General features: G+C 35.8%; 1 protein-coding gene across 1 annotated transcript in view; it reads left to right on the top strand.

Annotated features, from left to right (window-relative positions):
- LOC148954797 (uncharacterized) overlaps nucleotides 1-23254 on the top strand; it is a 44247-nt gene that overhangs the window by 13549 nt on the left and 7444 nt on the right. The window contains exon 2 of the mRNA XM_089105167.1: nucleotides 19745-20157. Within this exon, the coding sequence (XP_088961293.1) occupies nucleotides 19745-20157 (413 nt within the window). The remainder of the gene's footprint in view (nucleotides 1-19744; nucleotides 20158-23254) is intronic.

Raw genomic sequence — 23254 nt, forward strand, 5'->3', positions numbered from 1 at the left:
CCTTTTGAAAATTATTGTTTAGCATTGGGGCTGCATAAAGTCAAAATTAATAAGGTCATATATATATTTTAAGTGATTATACGACAGCATTATGAGGGAAATGATAGAATAACGGCGAATCTCTACTGCTATTATCTATCCATATACAATCGTAGATGTGGCAGTGAAAGGGTTGTGGAAGGTTAGCTGCGTTTACCCTAAGGTGGGCAAAATGGCAGTACTTGGGGCAGTAAAACAAAAAATTGTCATCTATGATTGTATATGAATAGATGATGACAGTAGAGAATAGGAATTATTCTATCATTTCCCTCATAATGTTGTCTTATCATCACTTAAAATACATATATGACCTTATTAAATTCGACTTTATGCATACCCCATTACTAAATAATACTTTTCCAAAGGAATTATTCTATTATTTTCCTCACAGGGCTATCATAACAACACTTAAAATATATATGACTTTATTAATTTCGACTTTATAAATACCCCAATAGTAAAAAATGCTTCAAAAGTCTTTATTCTACAATTTCCCTCATAGGGCTGTCATATCATCGCTTAAAATATATACGAATTTATCAATTTTGACTTTTTGCATACCCCAAGACTGAAAAATACTTTTCAAAAGGTATTTTTCTTTCATTTTACTTATAGAGCTGCCGTATTATCGCTTAAAATATATACGACCATATTAATCTCGACTTTCTGCAAACTCCAATATTAAGCAATACTTTTCAAAAGGCTTTATTCTATCATTTCCCTTGTAGGGCTGTCATATCATCGCTTAAAATATATACGACTGTATCAAATTTGACTTTATGCATACCCCAATATTAAACAATACTTTTCATAAGGCATTATTCTATCATTTCCCTCTTATGGATGGCGTATCATCACTTAAAATATATATGATTTTAATAATTTCAACTGTATACACACCCCAATATTAAGCAATATTTTGAAAATGCATTTTCTATCATTTCTCCCATTTGAGATGAGGTATCATCGCTTAAAATATATACAACTTAATAGATTTCAACTTTATACATACTACAATACTAAACAATACTTTTTAAAAGGCATTATTTTATACGTTTTCCACATAGGACTGTCGTATCATCGCCTGAATTATATATGAATTTATTAATTTTGACTTTATGCATACCCTAATACTAAGTAATAGTTTTAAAAAGGCATTGTTCTATTATTTATCTCATAGGGCCGTTGTAGGATCGCTTAAAATATATAAAACTTTATTAATTTAGAAATTATGCATATTCCTAATGCTAAGCAATATTTTTCAAAAGGCTTTATTCTTTCATTTTTCTCTTATGGCTATCATATCGTCACTTAAAATATATACGACTTTATTAATTATGACTTTATGCATACCCCAATACTTAACAATACTTTTCAAAGGGCATCATTCTATCAGTTCCCTCAGAGAGCTGTCGTATCATCACTTAAAATATATACAACCTCGTTAATTTTGACTTTATGAAAATCCTTAATGCTAAGCAATACTTTTCAAAAGGTTTTATTCTATCATCTCCCTCACAGGGCTATCGTATCATCTCTTAAACTATATATGGACTTTACTTATTTCGACTTTATGCACACACCAATACTAAACATTTCTTTTAAAGGCATTTTTCTATCATTTCCCTCATCTGAGTTGTTGTATCGTTACCTAAAATATATACGAATTTTTTGATTTCGATTTTACGTATATCCCTAATACTAAGAAATACTTTTGAAAAGGCTTTCTTCTATCATTTCCCTTAATTGCTGTCATAGCATCGCTTAAAGTATATAAGACTTTATTAATTTTAACTTTATGCATGTCCCAATACTATTTTGACATTAAGCATACCAATATACTAAACAATACTTTTCAAAAGGCATTATTCTATCTTTTCCCTGCATAGGACCGTCATATAATTGCATAAAATATATACAACCTTATTAATTTTGACTTTATGGGTATCCCTAATAATAAGCAATACTTTTCAAAAAGGCATTATTCTATCATTAACCTCAAAGGGGTGTCGTATCATCACTTAAAATATATATGACTATTAATTTCTACTTTATACACCCTCCAATACTAAGTAATACTTTTTAAAAGGCGTTATTCTATCATTTCCCTCTTATAAACTGTTGTATCATCGCTGGAATAAATACGAATACACTAATTTTGACTTTATGCATAGCCCTTATGCAAAGCAATAATTTTCAAAATGCTTTATTTTATCATTTCTGTCTTAGGGCTTTTATATCATCGCTTAAAATGTATATGACTTTATTAATTTTGACTTTATACATACCCTAATAAAAAAACAATACTTTTCAAATGGTATTATTCTATAATTTACCTGATATAAGCTGTTGTATCATCACTTAAGACATATAAGGCTTTATTAATTTCAACTTTATGCATATTCCTAATACTAAGCCAAACATTCCAAAAGGCTTTATTTTATCATTTCCCTCATATGGGCTGTCATACCATTGCTTACAATATATACGAATTTACTAATTTTGACTTTATTCATACCCCAATACTAAACAGTACTTTTCAAAAGGCATTACTCTATAATTTACCTCATAGGGCTGGACGCAAGTTACAAAACTTTCTATGTCCCGGACGCAAGTTACAACCCTTCCCCCAGACTCGGGGATGGGGTTATGTTAACCCAGATGTTTTGTTATGTGATCGGTTTACTATTTCAAACAAAATGACTACCTCAAAATTTTAATTGAATACATTTGGGGAAAAGAGGGTGTGTGTGAATAAGGAGGAGGGGTAGACGCTCTCCTTTCACTTTTAACTGTTAAAAAAGTAACCCAAAATTTCAATTTCCAATCAAATGAGCCACTTCTGAAGTTTATACGACCACCCCTTACATAAAAATCTTATTTGCCCCCGGTGTATAACTTAGAACACTTGCCCCCGGGCTCTGGGGTGTTGTGTCTACCCCAGAGTTTTATTATGTTATCTTTGAACTATTTTGAACTAAATTGCTATCTTAAAATTTTGATCAGATGTATTTGCGAAGAAAAGGTCTTGGCAGGGGGGTAGTTTGCCCTCCGATAACTTTTGACTCTTAAAAAGGGTACTAGAAATTCTGATTTTTAATCGAATGAAAACAATCCCTTCCATAAAAACCTTATATGCCCGGGGGCATAATTTACAACACTTGCCCCCGGGTTCTGTGGGGCTGTGTTATCTCTGGAGTTTTTAATATATGGAGTTATCTGGAGTTTTTGTTATATGGAGTTATCTGGAGTTTTTAGTCTATTTTGAACAAAATAGTTATATAAAAAATTCGATCGGACGCATTTGCGGAAAAGAAGCTTCGTAGGGGAGGGGGGGCTAGTTGCCATTAGATCGCTTTTGACTTTTAAAAAGGGAACTAGAACTTTGAGTTTATTGTCAATTGAGCCCCATTCGAAGTTTATAAGACTGCCTCTTCTATAAAAACCTTATATGCCCCCGGGGCATAACTTCAAACAATTGCCACTGGGCTCAGGGGGCTGGGGTGTTGACCTCAGAATTTTTTCATCTGATCTTATAACTATTTTTAATAAAATGGCTATCTTAAAATTTTTATAGTCTGATGGGGGGAGGCTAGTTGCCATCGGATTACTTTTGACTTTTAAATAGGGAATTAGAACTTTCAATTTCTAATCATTTGAATCCCCTCCGAGGTTTATATGACTACTTCTTCCATAAGAACCTCATATGCCCTCAGGGCATAAGTTACAGCCTTTGCCCCGGGGAGTCGGGGTCAGGGTATGTTGACCCCAAATTTTTTGTCATCTGATCGTTAGACTATTTCAAACAAATTGACTATCTAAAAATTTTGAGCGGATGCATTTGGGGAAAAGATTGAGGATGCAATTTTGGGTTTGTGTCTGTGTATGTGTGTGGGGGGAGGGGGGTCTATGCCTGCTGATTACTTTTGACGAATCTTAAAAATGTAAATAGAACTTTCAATCTCCAATAGAATGAGCAACCTCTGATGTTTATACGACCACCCTTTCGTAAAACCTTGTATGCCCCCGGGACATAACTTACAACACTTCTCCCGGGCTTTGGGGGGTTTTGTCGATTCCTGATTTCTTGTTATTTGATCTTTAAACTATTTTGAAAAATGGCTGTCTCAAAATTTTGATCGGATGTATTTGGGAAAAAAAGGGCTTTGGGGGGGGGGAGCTACTTGCCCTCCGATCACTTTTGACTCTGAAAAAGGGCACTAGAAATTTCGATTTACAATGGAATGAGCTCCCTCTTAAGTTTATACGATCATCTCTTCCTTTAAAAATTTATATGCCCCCAGGACACAATTTACAACACTTGTCCCCAGGTTCTGGGGGCTTATGTAATCCCTGGAGTTTTTGCTATATAAATATTCGGTCTTTTTTGAACAAAATGGCTATATAAAAAATTCATTCGGACGCACTCGGAGAAAAGAGGGTTGGGGGGGGGACTAGTTGCCATCATATCCCTTTTGACTTTTATAAAAGGGAATTATACCTTCAAATTTAATCATTCGAGTCCCCTCCGAGGTTTATGCGAATACTTTTTCCATAAAAAATTTATATGCCCCCAGGGTATAAGTTAAAATTCTCCCCCGGGCTCTGGGAGGGGGGGGGTATGTTAATCTTGAAGTTTTTGTTATCTGCAAGTGGAACTATTTCAAACAAGCTGGGAATCTCAAAATTTTGATCGGATGCATTTGGGGAAAAGAGGGTATGTGTGTGTGTGTGTTTTTTGGGGGGAGGGGGAGGTAGATGCCCTGCATTTCTTTTTTACTCATAAAAAGGTAACTATAATTCTCAATTTCTAATAAAAAGAGCCACCTCTGAGGTTTTTATGGCCATCCCTTACAAAAAACCTTATATGCCCCCGGGGCATAGCTTAAAACACTTACCCCCGGGCTCTGGGGGCTTATGTTTACCCTGGGGTTTTGTTATTTGATGTTTGAGATATTTTCAACAAAATGGCTATCTTTACATTTTTATCGCATGGGTTTGGGGGAAAAGGCTAGGGGGGGGGGGTAGTTACCCTGCGGTTTCTTTTGGATCTTAAACAGTGAACTAAACCTTTCAATTTCCCATCAAAGGAGTTCCCCCTGAAGCTTATACGATCATCCCTTCTATAAGAACCATATATGCCCCCAGGGAATAACTTACAACGCCTACCCCTGGGCCCTGGGGATGTTGTCGACTCTGAAGTTATTTTGTATCTGATCTTTGAACTATTTTTAACAAAAACGTTATCCCAAAATTTTTATCGGATGTGTTTGCGGGAAAAAGGCCGTGGGTGGCTAGTTGCCCTCTGATCAGTTTTGACTCTTAAAAACGGCGCTAGAACTTCCAATTTCTAATCGAATGTGCCCCTCCGAAGTTTATAGAACCACCCCTTCCATATGAAGTGCCTCTGGGAAAAAATAAATGGGGTGTGGGGGGGAGGTTAACTGGTTGCATCGACACAGGAGTTTTTCTTATCTGACCTTCGAACTATTTTTAACGAAATAGAAATACGGAAATCAGTTTTTTATATGATCTTTGAACTATTTTTAACAAAACAGCTACCTCAAATTGTCTCTCAGATACATTTGTGGAAAAATGGGCTTGGGAGGGGCTAGCTGACCTCCGATCACCTTTGACTCTTAAAAAGGGCACTAAAACTCTCGATTTTTCAATCGAATGAGCCTTCTTTGAAGTTTACACGACGACTCTTTCTATATGAATTGCCTCAGGGAAAAAAATAAATGGAGTGTTGGGGGAGGCTAGCTGCCCTCCGATCACTTTTTCAGAGGCAACGCCGTAGCGTTGCCTATAGTAAAGGCCATACGGCTCCAATGTTTTATTATATTTTTTTCCCAGAGGCACTTCATATGGAAGGGGTCGTCGTAGAAATTTCAAAGGTGGCTCATTCGATTGGAAATCGAGAGTTCTAGTGCCCTTTTTAATAGTCAAAAATGATTGGAGGGTAACTGGCCCCCTCACGCCCATCATTCCCCCAAACACATCCAATCAAAATTTTGAGATAGCCATTCTGTTCAGCGTAGTTGATTTCCAGATAGAACACATATTCTTGAGGAGGATACTCCCCCCAACCCTCAGGGCAAGGGTTTTAAGTTATGCCCTGGGGACATATAAGGTTTTTATAGAAGGCGTTGTCGTAGAAACTTCAAAACAGGCTCAATCGATTGGAAATTAAAGAGCTAGTGCCCTTTTTAATAGTCGAAAATGATTGGAGTGTAACTATCCCCCCTCCCCCCCCCACGCCCATCATTTCCCCAAACACATCAAATCAAAATTTTCAGATAACCATTTTGTTCAGCGTAGTTGATTTCCAGATAGAAAATATATTTTTGAGGAGAAAAGTCCCCCACAACCCTCAGGGCAAGGGTTTTAAGTTATGCCCTGGGGGCACATAAGGTTTTTCTAGAATGCGTTGTCGTAGAAACTTAAAAACAGGCTCATTCGATTGGAAATTAAAGGGCTAGTGCCGTTTTTAATAGTCGAAAGTGATTGGAGGGCAACTAGCCCCCCCCCACGCCCATCATTCCCCCAAACACATCCAATCAAAACATTGAAATAGCCATTTTGTTCATCGTAGTTGATTTCCAGATAGAAAATATATTTTTGAGGAGGATACTCCCCCACAACCGTCAGGGCAAGGGTTTTAAGTTATGCCCTGGGGGCATATAAGGTTTTTATAGAAGGCGTTGTCGTAGAAGCTTCAAAACATGCTCATTTGATTGGAAATTAAAGGGGCTAGTGCCCTTTTAATAGTCGAAAGTGATTGGAGTGTAACTAGCCCCCCTCCACGCCCATCATTCCCCCAAACACATCCAATCAAAATTTTCAGATAGCCATTTTGTTCAGCGTAGTTGATTCCCAGATAGAAAATATAGTTTTTAGGAGGACACTCCCCCACAGCCCTCAGGGCAATATTTTGAGATTATGCCCTGGGGGCATATAAGGTTTTTATAGAAGGTGTTGTCGTAGAAACTTCAAAACAGGCTCATTCGATTGTAATTTAAAAAGAGCTAGTGCCCTTTTTAATAGTCGAAAGTGATTGGAGTGTAACTAGCCCCCCCCCCACGCCCATCATTTCCCCAAACACATCCAATCAAAATTTTCAGAAATTCATTTTGTTCAGCGTAGTTGATTTCCAGATAGAAAACATATTTTGAGGAGGACACTCCCCCACAACCCTCAGGGCAAGGTTTTAAGTTATGCCCTGGGGGCATATAAGGTTTTCATAGAAGGCTTTGTCGTAGAAACTTCAAAACAGGCTCATTCGATTGGAAATTAAAGGGCTAGTGCCCTTTTAATAGTCGAAAATGATTGGAGGGCAACTAGCCCCCCCCCCCCCCCCGCCCATCATTCCCCCGAACACATCCAATCAAAATTTTGAGATAGCCATTTTGTTCAGCGTAGTTGATTTCCAGATAGAACACATATTCTTGAGGAGGATACTCCCCCCAACCCTCAGGGCAAGGGTTTTAAGTTATGCCCTGGGGGCATATAAGGTTTTTATAGAAAGCGTTGTCGTAGAAACTTCAAAACATGCTTATTCGATTGGAAATTCCAGGGGCTGGTGCCCTTTGTAATAGTCGAAAGTGATTTGAGGGCAACTAACCCCCCTCTCACGCCTACCTTTTCCCCATACACATCCAATCAAAATTTTAAGACAGCCATTTTATTAAACGTAGTTTTAAGTTTTGGAAATTAGGTCTTTGAGGATTACAACTCCCCCACAGCCCTCAGGGCAAGGATTGTAAGTTAAGGATTCTCCGAATCCTTCATATTATTTCTTATGGAAGGGATGCTCGTATAAACTTTAGAGAGGGCTCATTTAATTGAAAAATTGAAAGTTCTTGTTCACTTTTTAAGAGTCAAAAGAGATTGAAGGTTAACTAGCCCGTCTCCCTCCTCCACGCCCTATATGCATCAGATAAAAATTTTGAGATAGACATTTTGTTAAAATAGTTCAAAGTTCTGATAACAAAAAACTTCGGTGTCGACACAGCCCACCAGGGCCAAGGGGTAGGCGTTGTAAGTTATGCCATGGGGCATAACTTATTAAGGGGGGTTTATAACTTATGGGAAGGGGTTTTGTATGGGAAGAACACATAGAAAATCTATTATATTTATCGAATTATAAGGTTGAAATCCATACTCTGTGATAGATGCAAAATTGCATTGGCACACAAATTTCTATTAAGGTCAATTCCAAACGGTCACGATCCCTTTGTGTCAGCTAGTGAAATGGTCTAAACCCCCTTATTGGAGCTATTTTTTCAATCCATTCATTGTTGTCAATCGCTGTCCACAAGTTATGCAAGCTGTCTATTGTTCATATATAAAGTTTTTATCAAAGAGGTAATCGTATAGACTTTGAAAAAAGCCTCATTCGATTTAAATTGAAAGTTCTAGATCCGTTATTAAAGTCAAGAATAATCGGACAGTAAGCACCCCCCCCCCAGGCCAGAAAAACTTGAAACTTTTTGCAATCAAAAACGAACAATTAAAAAAAAATTCGGAAAAATAAGTTTTTCAAAGAAAATTAAAGACTATTTTAAAGTTAAGCTCAACAGATACAAATATTTTTTAAAATTAAAACTTAAAACGACCAGAACTTACTATTAAAGAATAAATGAAACCCAAAACGAACAGAAATTAAATCAACAATAATGGGAAAAAACATTCAACAAGTAATAACATAAATGAATAGATAGAACTTAAAGTGACTAATACTTAGATTGAATATTACAATCAAGCTTAAAACGAAAAAAAATGTATTGCTATTAAAGTATAAATGAAACTAAAAACGAACAGAAATTAAATAAACAATCAATGCGAACAAACATACAATTTATATTAATGTAAATGAATAAATAAATCTTAAAACGAGTGAATCTTAAATTGAATATGCAAATCAAGTTTGAATCGAATAAAAATAACTACAAACAAGAGTTTGGGTATCGTCTCACTGCAGAAGCCTAAAACCTACTGCGTCATTGGCGCTTTACTGAAAACGAATTATATTACAAATGTTTTCTTTTGTACTTAATATTGAACATAAATATTAAAATTAAAGTAAAATTTTGAACTAATGAACTTTTAGCAATTAATATCATTATGCATCAAATGTTCATTTTAATTTATTAGTTCTTTTCAAGATTGGTCAAGACAAATTTAATTTCACTACAATCAAAATTTGCATACTGCCCCCTTCTTTAACAGTAAAAACCTAAAGCCTTCTGCGTCATTGGCGCTTCACTGAAAACGAATTACTCGTATATTACAAATTTATTTTTTTTCCAGTTCTTACAGCATTGAAAATGAAAATAAAAATTACAGTGAAAAAAAATCTTGAACTGATGGATCTGATGGAACTGATGGACTTCTCATGAAACTTAACTATCTACCAAACTTTGAATGGTGTGGCTGGAACGGTGCTGCACGTGGTTGAAAATTCTCTAGTCTCGGTTTGAACGATGCCGCTTGTGGCTGGAATGGTGCCATATGCGGCGGCTACGGGTCTGCACCTGGACCGAAAGGTACCGCATGGGTCTGGAACGGTGCTAATTGTGTCTGGAATGGTGCTATAAATGATTGGGAATGTTCCGCATACGGCTGGAAAGGGACCATATGCGGCTGGAAGGGTGCTGGACGTGGCTCAAAATAGCCTACACTTGGCTGTAAAGGTGGCAAGTGTGGCTGGAACGGTGCTGCTTGTGGTTGAATAGGTCCTATACTTGATTGGAAAGGTGCCGCGCATTGCTGGAACGATGCCGCTTCTGGCTGGAATGGTGCCACAGGTGGCTGGAATGGCCACGTGCGGTCAGGCTGTGATTCCTGAGGCAGCTTTCCAGAGCCTTTTCTGGTAGTCACGGCGTCAAATTGACCAATCGAAAGACGTATTTCTTGCTTTAAGTGTTTGTTAAGTTGCTTTTTTGGAACCATTTGTTTTTTAAAACATTTCTCCAGATGCTTTTCAGGGGTGGACAATAACCCTTCTTCTTGCAAAAACTGAATGTCTTTGGTCGGTTTCTCGTTGAATTTTTCAGCACCAGACATTAAAATTAGTTTATGTTCGGCTGCTAACAGTTGTTCCTGGGTAGGTTTTTCATAAGAAGCATCCTTGCTACTTTCAGTCAAAGTTTTTTTATCTGTTACCTCAGCTATGGCCTCATTTTCAGCACTTGCAAGTGAACATCTTTCGTCACAACCAACTACGTCTTTAATGATGTCTTCTGCAGTAAGTAACAAACTTTCACCGTCTGCTAGAAGTTGTTCCTGGATAGGTTCTTGACATGAAGCACCCTTGCTACTTTCAATCAAAGTTTTTTTGGCAGTTACCTCAGTTATGGTCTCATTTTCAACACTTGCCGGTGAACATCTTTCGTCACAACCAACCTTGTCCTTAATGATTTCTTCAGCAGAAAGTAACATGTTTTCATAGACTTTACTAGTCGCACAATTCTGGCTTTTGTCAATCAGGGTTCCATTGTCAATTCTAATGCGTTGCTCCATTTGAAGAGGTTCTGTTGAGGCTAAAGCTGAATTGGGCTCACTCTTCGTACTAGAATGAGAGTTAAGCCCTCTTGCATAATCATTAGAACTTTCATCCGTTTTGGGCTGTCTATATTTTCTAATAGCCCAACATACTACTATCCCAACACACGAAACTGGAATACCAACTGTGAGAAACTTATTCAAGCACATTTTAAGATAAATGAATCTACTGCCAGGAAAATCCAGCATTATATTGTGAAAACGACATCATGTTTATACCAAAATGATGTCATATTTTCTGCAATGATATGACGCTTGTACAATTTGAAATGGCTCCATCGCTAAAAATGACGTCATACGAATAACGACTATTAAGGTTCACCTCGGTGGATATAAAAATATAGTCCAAAAAAAATTACTTTTCTTCTTTGCCTTTTTTTATTTTTTTTCAGGTTCAGCATCAAATGCTGTTTTATAAGAATAAAAATAACTAAACACCATTGAAATCTCCATATCCAGCGAAATCTCTTCATTATTTACAATAAAAAACTTCAGACAGAGCAGGTTTAAGTCGAATAGGATAAGACAGATACAGGTTTAAGTCGATATACAGATACAGGCTTCAGACAGATATATACAGGCTTCAGACAAATACAGGTTTAAGTCGATATATATATATATACATATATATATATATATATATATATATATATATATATATATATGGATATACATATATATATATATGGATATATATATATATATATATATATATATATATATATATATATATATATATATATATATATATATATATATATATATATATATATATATATATATATATATATATATATATATATATATATATATATATATATATATATATATATATATATATATATATATATATATATATATATATGATATATACATATATATATATATATATATATATATATATATATATATATATATATATATATATATATATATATATATATATATATATATATATATATATATATATATATATATATATATATATATATATATATATATATATATATATATATATATACATATATATATATATATATATATATATATATATATATATATATATATATATATATATATATATATATATATATACATATATACATATATATATACATATATATATATATATATATACATATGCATATACATATATATATCGCGCGCGCGCGCGCGCGCGCGCGCGCGCGCGCGCGCGCGCGCGCGCGCGCGCGCGCGCGCGCGCGCGCGCGCGCGCGCGCGCGCGCACTCATATATATATACATATATATATATATATATATATATATATATATATATATATATATATATATATATATATATATATATATATATATATATATATATATATATATATATATATATATATATATATATATATATATATATATATATATATATATATATATATATATATATATATATATATATATATATATATATATATATATATATATATATATATATATATATATATATATATATATATATGTATATATATATATATATATATATATATATATATATATATATATATATATATATATATATATATATATATATATATATATATATATATATATATATATATATATATATATATATATATATATATATATATATATATATATATATATATAAATATATTCATCAAATATTCAGTTTAATTTATTAGTTCTTTTCGAGATTGGTCAAGAGAAATATAGTTTCACTACAAGCAAAATTTGGATACTGCCCCCTTCTTTAACTGTAAAAACGTAAAGCCTTCTGCGTCATTGGTGCTTCACTGAAAACGGATTACTCGTATATTACAAATTTATTATTTTCCAGTTCTTACAGCATTGAAAATGAAAATAAAATTACAGTGAAAAAAAATCTTGAACTGATGGACCTTTCAACAATTAATGTCATTATATATCTAATATTCAATTTGATTTTGTTTATACTTTCCAAGACTGTTCAAGACTCATATAGTTTCGCCATTTTTCAACTCTGCCATTTTTTGTAACTAATCGTGTTAGTTTGTTATGAAAACATTCTATGGCTTCTAGGCATTTCTATTTGAGCGGAAAACTGCACCGCAAACTTTGTGGAACATGCATTTTCTTGCATGAAACGCCAAAATATAATAAAATGTCAAGTTTTAAAGTGTTCCACCACTCGCAAGCAAGTGCCATTGGTATTTTTGTATCCGCATGGTCAATTAAGGGGATGGATGGTAGGCTAATTCTCGTAGCAGCCCCATTCCATCGTGGTATGGTTCACATTTTCAACACCTGGCGTCTGGACTATCATATAATCTACCAAGCATACAACTACCCCAAATCAGTATCAATAAATAAATGAAACCCAAAACGAACAAAAATTAAAATAAATATTAGAGTCAAACTCAAAACGAGTCATAAATTAATGTGAGTAGGGTTCAAAACCCCTATGCTTTCTAAAAGCCAGAATATAATTTGTACTTTACTGAAAAAAAATTCAAATGAGTTTACTGAAAAAAAATGTGCATTGTCAATTTAATATACATATGCTGATATTTGTTCCTGAAATCTTAATTAATTTTTGATTTCTTAAGTTTACAAAAGTGAAAATATTTCAAAGAATTGTTTTCAGTAAAGCGCCAATGACGCAGTATGTTTTAGGCTTCTGCAGTGAGACGATACCCAAACTCTTGTTTGTAGTTATTTTTTATTCGATTCAAACTTGATTGCATATTCAATTTAAGTTTCACTCGTTTTAAGATTTATTTATTCATTTACATTAATATATATTGTATGTTTGTTCGCATTGATTGTTCATTTAATTTCTGTTCGTGTTAAGTTTCATTTATACTTTCATAGCCAAATATTTGTTTTCGTTTTCAGCTTGATTTTCATATTCTATCTAAGCATTAATCGCTTTAAGATTTATTTATTCATTTATATTATTACTTGTTGATTTTTTTTGCTATGATTGTTTATTTAAATACTGTTCGTTTTGGATTTCATTTATTCTTTAGTAGTAATTTCTTGTCATTTTGAGTTTGAATTTTAACAGGTATTTGTATCTCCTGAGCTTAAGTTTAAACTGGCCTTTACTTTTCTTTGAAAAACTTATTTTTCGGAAAGTTTTTTTTTTTAACTAATACTCTTAAAAAGTGAATTACAACTTTCAATTTCCAAGCAAATGACACCCCTTCCACGCCAACCGTTTCCCCAAACACGTCCAATCAAAATTTTGAGATAGCTATTTTGTTCTACGTAGTTGATTTCCAAACAGAAATTATGTTTTCGAGGAGGACACTCCCCCCACAGCCCTCAGGGTACGGTGAGGAGGACGCATCCGATGAACGAGGAGACTCACATTGTCATCTGATTCCCCTCCAAAGTTTATACGACCACCTCTTCCATTAAAACCTTATATGCCCCCGCAGCATAAGTCCCTCCCCCGCACTGTGGGGAGGGGAGCATGCTTACCCCGAATTTTTTGTTATCTGATCGTTGGACTACTTCAAACAAACTTGCAATCTCAAAATTTTGATTGGATATATCAGGTCACACATTATTTGTGTGTGACCACACACACAGTGTGTGTGTGTGTTTGGGAGGGGGGAGAGGCCCTCTGATCCCTTTTGGCTCATAAATAGGAAACAAGAACTTTCAATATCCAATCAAATGAGCCACTCCTTGAAGTTTATATGACCTCTCCTTAAATAAAAAACCTTATATATCCCGGGGCATAACTCAAAACACTTGGTCCTGGGCTCTGGGGGTTTGTGCCAACCTCAAAAGCTTTATTATCTGATGTTTGAACTATTATTAAAAACTGACTATCTCAATTTTTTCATTGGATGGGTTTTGGGAAATAAGGGCGTGAAGGGGAGGGACTAATTGCCCTTCGATCTCTTTTGACTCTATAAAAGTGAACTAGAACTTTCAATTTTAAATCAAATGAGCCCTCTATGAAGTTTACACGACCATCCCTTCTAGAAGAACCATATATACCCCCAGGGCATAACTTACAACTCATGTCACCGGGCCCTGGGGAGTTGTGTCGACCCGGAAGTTTTAATATTTGATATTTGAACTATTTTTAACAAAATGACCATCTTAAAATTTTATCGGATTTGGTTGGGGGAAAAAGGCATGGAGGGGGAAGGGCTAGTTGCCCTCCGATCTCTTTTGACTCTGAAAACGTGAACTAGAACTTTCTCTTTCCAAACAAATGAACCCTCTCTGAAGTTTATACGTGCATCCCTTGCATAAGAACCATCTATACCCCCAAAGCATAACTTACAACGTCTGTTACCGGACCCTGGAGGGTTGTGTCGACACAGGAAACTTTGTTATCTGACCCTTGAGCTATTATTAACAAAATGGCTATCTCAAAATTTTTTATCTGATGCATTTGGGGGGAAAAGGACGTGGTGGAGGGGTCTAGCTGCCCTTCAATCACTTTTGATTCTTGAAAAGTGAACTACAACTTTCAGTTTCCAATCAAATGAGCCCTCTATGAGGTCTATACGAGCATCCCTTCCATACCAACCATATACCCTTAGGGCATAACTTACAACACCTGCGCCCAGGCCCTGTGGGGCTTTGTCGACACCGGTGTTTTTTTTATCTAAATTTTTAACTATTTCTAACAAAATGTCTATCTCAAAATTTTTATTTGACACATTTGGGGGAAAAGGCATGGGGGAAGGAGGCTAGCTCCCCTCCGATCACTTTTAACTTATAAAAAGTGAACTTGAAATTTGAATTTACAATCAAATGAGCCCTCTATGAAGTTTATACGAGCATCCCTTCCATAAGAACCTTATAACCCCCCAGGGCATTACTTACAACACCTGCCCCCGGGCCCTGTGGGGTTTTTTCGACACCGGATTTTTTGTTATCTGAACATTGAACTATTTTTACAAAATGTTTGTCTCAAAGTTTTAATCTGATGCATTTGAGGAAAAAGTTCGAGAGGGGGGCTAGCTGACCTCCGATCACTTTTGATTTATAAAAACTAAACTAGAACTTCCAATTTCCAATCAAATGATTCCTCTTTGAAGTTTATACGAGTATCCTTTCCATAAGAACCTTATATGACACCCTGGGCATAACTTAAAACGCCAGTCCTCGGGCCCTGGGGTGGTGGGGGGGTGGATTGGTTGTGTTGACATCAGAGCTTTTTTATATGACCTTGGAACTATTTTAACAAAATGGCTATCTCAAAAATATTATCTGATGGAATGGCTACCTCAAACTTTAAATCAGATATATTTGTGGAAAAAGGGTTTGGGGAGGAGGCTAGTTGCCCTCCGATCACCTTTGACTCTTAAAAAGGGCACTAGAAATCTCGATTTGCAATCGAATGAATCCCCTTTTAAGTTTATACGATGACTCCTTCTATATGAAGTGCCTCTGGGAAAAAAATAAATGGAGTTCGGGGGAGAGGCTAGCTGCCCTCAGATCACTTTTTACTCTTAAAAAGTGAATTAAAACTTTAAATTTTCAATCAAATGATCCCTCTATGAAGTTTATACGAGCATCCCTTCCATAACAACCATATACGCCCCCAGGACGTAGCTTACAACGCCTACCCTCGGGCCCTGGGGGGATTTGTCGACACCGGAGTTTTTGTTATCTGAACTTTGAAATATTTTTAACAAAATGTCTATCTCAAAATTTTTAACTGATGCATTTACGGCATGGAGGGGGGGGGGGTAGTTACCCTCCGATCTCTTTTGACTCTTAAAAAGTAAATGAGAACTTTCAATTTCCAATCAAATGAACCCTCTCCGAAGTTTATGCGAGCTTCCCTTTCCATAAAAAACCATATCTGCCCCCAGTGCATTACTGTTAACGCCTGCCTCCGGGCCCTAGGGGGTTGCGTCAACACAGGAGTTTTTTTTGTCTTAGCATTGAACTATTTTTGATTAAATAGCTATTTTAAAAATTTAATTGGATAGGCTTGGGGAAAAAAGGGTGTGTGGGGGGGGGGGCTAGTTGTCCTCGGATATCTTTTGACTTTTAAAGAGCGAACTAGAACTTTCAATTGCGAATCAAATAAGCGCCCTTTGAAGTATATACGAGCATCCCTTTTATAAGAACCATATATACCGCCAGGGCAACAGTTACAACGCCTGTCCCCCAGGCCCTGGGGGGCTGTGTTGACACCGGAGTTTTTGTTATCTAATTTTTGAACAATTTTTAAAAAACTGGCGGTCTCAAAATTTGTAGTGGATGGGTTTTGGGAAAAAAGGGCTTGGGGGGGTGGCTAGTCGCCCTTAAATCTGTTGACTCTTAAAAAGTGAACTAGAACTTTCAACTTCCAATCAAATGAGCCCTCTATGAAGTTTATACGAGCATCCCTTTCATAAGAACCATACATGCCTTTAGGGCATAACTTAGAACGCCTTCCCCCGGGCCCTGGCAGGTTGTATTGACACCGGAGTTTTTCTTATTCGAGCTTTGAACCATTTTTCTTAACAAAATGTCTATCGCAAAATTTTCATCAGATAATTTCTTAAACCACATTGGCCTTACATAACATAAAGAAAGAAAAACGAGCAAAAATGGGGTTTAAAAAACCCCATTTTTGCTCGTTTTTCTTTCTTTATGTTTTCATCAGATGGTTTTGGAAAAGAAGGTGCGGGGGGGGGGTGGTTAGTTGCCCTCGAATCTCTTTTGACTATTAAGAAGTGAGCTCGAACTTTCAATTTCCAATCAAATGAGGCCTTTCTGAAGTTTTTACGAGCATCCCTTTCATAAGAACCATATATACCCCAGATTTTAAAAGGCCTGCCCCCGGGTCCTGAGGGGTTGTGTCAACACCTGATTTTTGTTATCTGACTTTTGAACAATTTTAAAATTAATGGCTATCTCAAAAATTTTATCTGATGCATTCGGGAAAAAAGTGGCACCGGGGGTGGGGAGGGGGAGGCTAATTGCCCTCTAATCTCTTTTGACTCTCAAAAACTGAACTAGAACTTTCAACTTCCAATCAAATGAGCCCTCTGAGAAGTTTTTACGAGCATCGCTTCCATAAGAACTATATATTCCCCCAGGACATAAGTTACAAAGCCTGCCCTTGTGCCCTGGGGGGAGGTGTCTACCCCGGAGTTTTTTTATATGGTCTTTGAACTATTTTTTTAAAAACGGCTATGTCAAAGTTCTTATTACATGGGTTTGAGAAAAAAAGGACGCGGGAGGGGAGGGGGAGGAGCTAGGTGCCCTCCAATCTCTTTTGACTCTTAAAAAGTGAACTAGAACTTTCAATTTCCAATCAAATGAGCCCTCTCTGAAGTTTATACGAGCAACCCTTCCATAGGAACCGTATATGTCCCCAGGGCATAACTTACAACGCCGGCCCCCGGGCCCTGGGGGGCTGTGTTGACACCAGAGTTTTTGTTATATGATCTTTGAACTATTTTAACAAAATAGCTATCTAAAATCTTTGATTGGATGTGTTTGGGGAAATGGTGGGCGTGGAAGGGTGTTAGTTGCCTTCCAATCAGTTTCGATATTAAAAATGACACTAGCCATTTAAATTTCCAATCGAATAAGCCATTTTTGAAGTTTCTACGACAACACTTTCTAGCAAAATCTCACATGTCCCTAGGGCATAACTTACATCCCTTGCTCTGAGGGCTGTAGGGGGGGGGGGCGGTTGTCATCGTCATAGACATAAGTTCCAGACCTTTCAACTACGTTGAACAAAATGGCTATCTCAAAATTTTGATTGGATGTGTTTGGGGAAAAGGTGGGCGTGAGAGGGGGGTCAGTTGCCTTTCAAGCACTTTCCACTATTAAATAGGGCAATAACTCTTTCAATTTCCAATCGAATCATCCCTTTTTGAAGTTTCTAGGACATGGCTTTCTATAAAAAGCTGATATGCCCCCAGGGTATAACTTACAACCCTTACCCAGAGGGCTGTGGGGGGAGTGTCCTCCTCAAAGAAATAATTTATATTTGGAAATCAACTACTTAGAACAAATTTGGATTGGATGTGTTTGGGGACATAGTGGGTGTGGAAGGGGTGTTAGTCGCCTTCTAATCACTTTTGACCCTTAAAAAGGGCACTAGAACTCTCGATTTCCAACCGAATGAGCCATCTTTGAAGTTTATATGACGACCCCTTCCGTATTAAGATCCTCTGGGGGAAAAAAATAAAACATTGGAGCCGTATGGCCTTTTCTATTCGCAACGCTATAGCGTTGCCTCTGACAACGGTATAGCGTTGCCTCTGATAGTATTTGTTATTGGGAAGTATACAAACATTTTTAGGAGGGATTTTTTTCTGGTTGGGGGGGGAGTGAGAGGAGGGGGTTACGTGGGAGAATCGTTCCATGGAGGACGTTTCCTTAGGAGAAGGGACGAAGTTTCTATGAAGGGGGTGCCGGATTTCCCAGCATTATTTAAAAAACGATCAGAAATAAAAAAACAAGTTTTTTCAACTCAAAGTAACATTGAAACTTAAAACGAATAGAAATTATTACGTATATGAGGGAGTTCACCCCTTAATCAATACCTCACTCTTTACGCTAAAGTTTTTTTTGTGCTTTCAAAGAACTATCTATTCTAATTAAACGGGCTTTGTGATTCAGAGATTTGTGATTCGAACAAAATTCGAACTTTAGTGTAAAGAACAAGGTATTGACTAGGGGGCAAATCCCCTCATATACGTAATAATTTCTGCTCGTTTTAATTTTTAATGTTGCTCCTTACTTTCAGTTGAAAAAAAACTTGTTTTTTATTTATTTAATCCTTAGTTAAACCCATTAGGCAAAATAAAAACGCGCGATGCAATCTCTCAAAATAATTAACTTGTTCACTATCATTTTCATTATTTGTGCAAGGATACAAATTTTCAGCAATATATTTTATTTATACAATGCAGCTTTGAAAAAATAAATAAAAATAATACATCGGTTAAATTTGCAATTTTTGCAGAATAGTCCGAAATATTCTGTGTTGTTCAATTCAACGCTGTGGAGCATCAGCCCCCTGTCAAGTTTATTTAACAATCAAATAAAAGAATACCTTTAAAGTCGCTCTTAGCAATAAAGAGTTGACGATCAGGATATGTTCTATCTTCTTCTTTTTCTATCTTTGTCTCTAAGTTCCAACTCAAAGTTCGGCTTTTAAAGATTTTAATTTTTTTTAGACGCCAAGCGCTTGTATTGCATTACTTCTTCTACCGTCTTTGGCTTCTTCAAAGTTACTTTACACAAATGATTCTCAAGTTCTAGACGCATATTTTGCGGAAGTTCTGTCAAAAGTAGACCTCTACCTCGAAGAAAGTCTCAGCGAGAGAGCATTGAGCTCTGCTTACACTGCATCCCGTTTAAGTCAAAACTTGGAAACATTTATTGGGAACAGCACAAGGTTTGATGTAAATGATGCTTTTAACTTCATTCTGGATCAGATTGGAGCAATAAATAATGCTGACTTTGACAGAAGTGGAAGAAGCCTAATTAGAGATGTTACTGATGGTTTTCTCAGCTTCACTCGAATAAATGCAAGACTAGAATCAAACAAAATGAGTCGGAGCGGAGGAGGCTACGGGGGAGGAGGCGGGTAAGTCTTATATTGATTATTCATAATGCTTATCGTATTACCAAAAGATTGGTCTTTTCGGCCAACCATCTAGGGCCAAATGAAAAGCAGGTCGTCCCTGAGTGGGATGGGAGGGGGCCGTAAGAAAGGATTTAAGAGAAACCGGAACTTCTTGGGAGAGTGTAAACAGAAAGACTTTTAATAAATTGGAATGGGAGCTTGGTGTTGCAGTGAGTTGTTAACACTAGGAGATGTAGTGGTCCTAATCAACAAATATCAAGCTTTTGGTGTTCTTGTTCGTCCAAACAGGATTCTAGTGTGCATGCTTTTGCAGACCAAAGACTCTTCCACACCCTGTATTTAAAAATATTTTTATAGCATAATATTATAATTTAAATTTCTAGAAAATTGAATGGGGTTCTAAGAAAAAAGAATATATAAATTATTGATTTATGCTAAACTGGCATAATGCGGATCCACTATAAGAACTTCAAATAGTCGCAAGTGCACCGAATCAATCAAAATCCAACCCCAAAATTGTATTTCCATCAAAAATAACAACTTAAGAACCAAATAGTGAGCCTTAAGACAAGGTGGAAAATATTCTTTTTGTAACCTTTTCATACCATAATCAAATATTATTTAAACACTTTTAATTGAGTTTTCAAAAACATTCAAAGTTTAAGACAAACCTAAGTATACAAAAAAATTGTTTTCAAATATCAAATCTTACTTGCGAAAAAGGATTAGCTAAATCGGGCTCAAAATTTTTAGCTTGAGCCTTATTTTTATGTACTACCTTCATAAGTATTTATCCAAAAAAAGTAATTACTCTTTAATAATTATCAAATTATAAAAGCAAGTTTGTTTTTTAAATGGAAGTAACAAGCGACATTAAAGCTTAAAACGGACAATAGTTTTACTGCATATGGTTGCTTCCCCCTTTTTGACGGTAGGCTCTTTACCTTAGGGTTTTGCTGTGTAATCTTTGTGTTTCGTAGTATTAGGCATTTATAAGCGCAACAAATGTGCAACCGATTGTTTTTTGAAACATTTGTACTGAAAAGTGTACTGCTTAAAGCAAATGCATATCAGTAGGCTATTCCATTTTTCAGATTTTGTAAAAAAAAAAATCATTAAAACTGTCTTTGCAGTAAAGGAGTCGTTTGTAAGGTATTGTGGACTAGAACATCAAGCTATAGTCCAAAAACTGGGGGGCTAGGGAGGAATATCCCCCTGAAATATAACTTTTTAATTGGATTCCTATTCGTTTTTAATACAGTAGTCAGGGTTACCCTAAGTGTAATAAGAGCTGCCAGTCTTTCAAACCTGACTGTAGGTAAGTCTATAAAATTCGCTTCAAATTACAAATATTAATTACATGAAATGCTGTTTTGCGTAAAATTTTCTGTTTGCAGGTCAAAATTCCTTTTTTTCGATCTCTTTCGTTACTTTTGTGCACTGAATCTTTGAACACTCATTTGAATGAAGTCCATTTTTTAATCTACGACTATGGACTTTGGATAGCAATTAAATAAAAAAAAAACAAGTTTTTTTAACTGAAAGTAAGGAGCGACATTAAAACTTAAAACGAACAGAAATTATTCCCTATATGAAAGGACTGTCCCCTCCTCAACGCCTCGCTCTTTACGCTAAAGTTTTTTTATTGTTTAAAAAAACAAAATTGTGAGACAGAGTCAAACTTTAGCGTAAAGAGCGAGGCGTTGAGGAGGGGACAGTCCCTTTCATAGACGGAATAATTTCTGTTCGTTTTAAGTTTTAATGTCGCTCCTTACTTTCAGTCTAAAAAACTTGTTTTTTTTATTTAATTTTTGAACATTTTTGAACAAATGCAGGTTTTGGTCTTGGCTCACCGTACATGAATAATTAAAACAAAATTTTCATATCAATTTACTTTTATTTAGTTAAATGGCTTTCTTGAAACTTGTTTAATTTTCTTTATGAACGTTTTTATTAGTAATAAATATACGTAACTTACGAATTAACTTACGTAACGAACTTCTATATTCATATATTTTTAATTTGTTTATTAGGGGGTTCGCCCCCTAGTCAATACCTTGCTCTTTAAGCGAAAGTTCGAATTTTGTTCCAATTCTTTAAAAATGACCGCTTAATCACAAAGGCCGTTAATTAGAATAAATAGCTCTTATGAAAGTACTAAAAAATCTTTGGCTTAAAGAGCGAGGTACTGACTAGGGGGTGAACCCAATCATATATGTAATATTTTCTGTTCGTTTGAAGTTTCGATGTTGCTGCTATTGCAGTTGAAATACTTGTTTTTTTATATTAAATTTCTGATCTTTTTTTAAATAATGTTGGGAAGTCCGGCGTCCCCTTCATAGTAATGTCCCTTCCTCCATGAAAACTTCCGTCGTGGAAGGATCCTCCCACATAACCGCCGACCCACCCCCCACTACCAGGAAAAATCTCCCCTGAAAACGTTTGTATACTTCCAAATAACTAATACTATATGATAACATTGGGTAAAGTTCATAAATTTCAGCCCTCCCCCCGGGAATTTCGGGGGATTAAGTCATCATAAAAGACATACTTATTATATTTTCGAACATGCTGAACGAAATGGCTATCTCAAAATTTTGATCAGGTGACTTTGGGAAAAAAATGAGCGTGGGAGGGGGCCTAGTTGCCCTCCATTTTTTTTGGTCACTTAAAAAGGGCACTAGAACTTTTAATTTCCATTCCAATGAGCCCTCCCACGATATTCTAGGACAACTGGGTCGATACGATCACCCCTGGGAAAAAAAACAACAAAAAAACAAATAAACACGCACCCGTGATCTGGCAAAAATGCAAAATTCCACATTTTTGTAGATGGGAGCTTGAAACCTCTACAGTAGGGTTCTCTGATACGCTGAATATGATGGTGTGATTTTCATTAAGGTTCTCTAATTTTTAGGGGGTCTTTCCTTATTTTTTGGAAAATCAGGCAAATTTTCTCAGGTGCCTAACTTTTGATGGGTAGAATTAAACTTGATGAAACTTATATATTTGAAAATTAAAATCTGATTCTTTTAATGTATCTATTTGTATCAAAATACCGTTTTCTAGAGTTTCGGTTACCATTGAGCCGGGTCGC

This window comes from Artemia sp. Qi Xiang Cuo, chromosome 2 (genome assembly GCF_049724085.1).
Source record: "Artemia sp. Qi Xiang Cuo chromosome 2, ASM4972408v1, whole genome shotgun sequence".
Lineage (NCBI taxonomy): Eukaryota > Metazoa > Arthropoda > Branchiopoda > Anostraca > Artemiidae > Artemia > Artemia sp. Qi Xiang Cuo.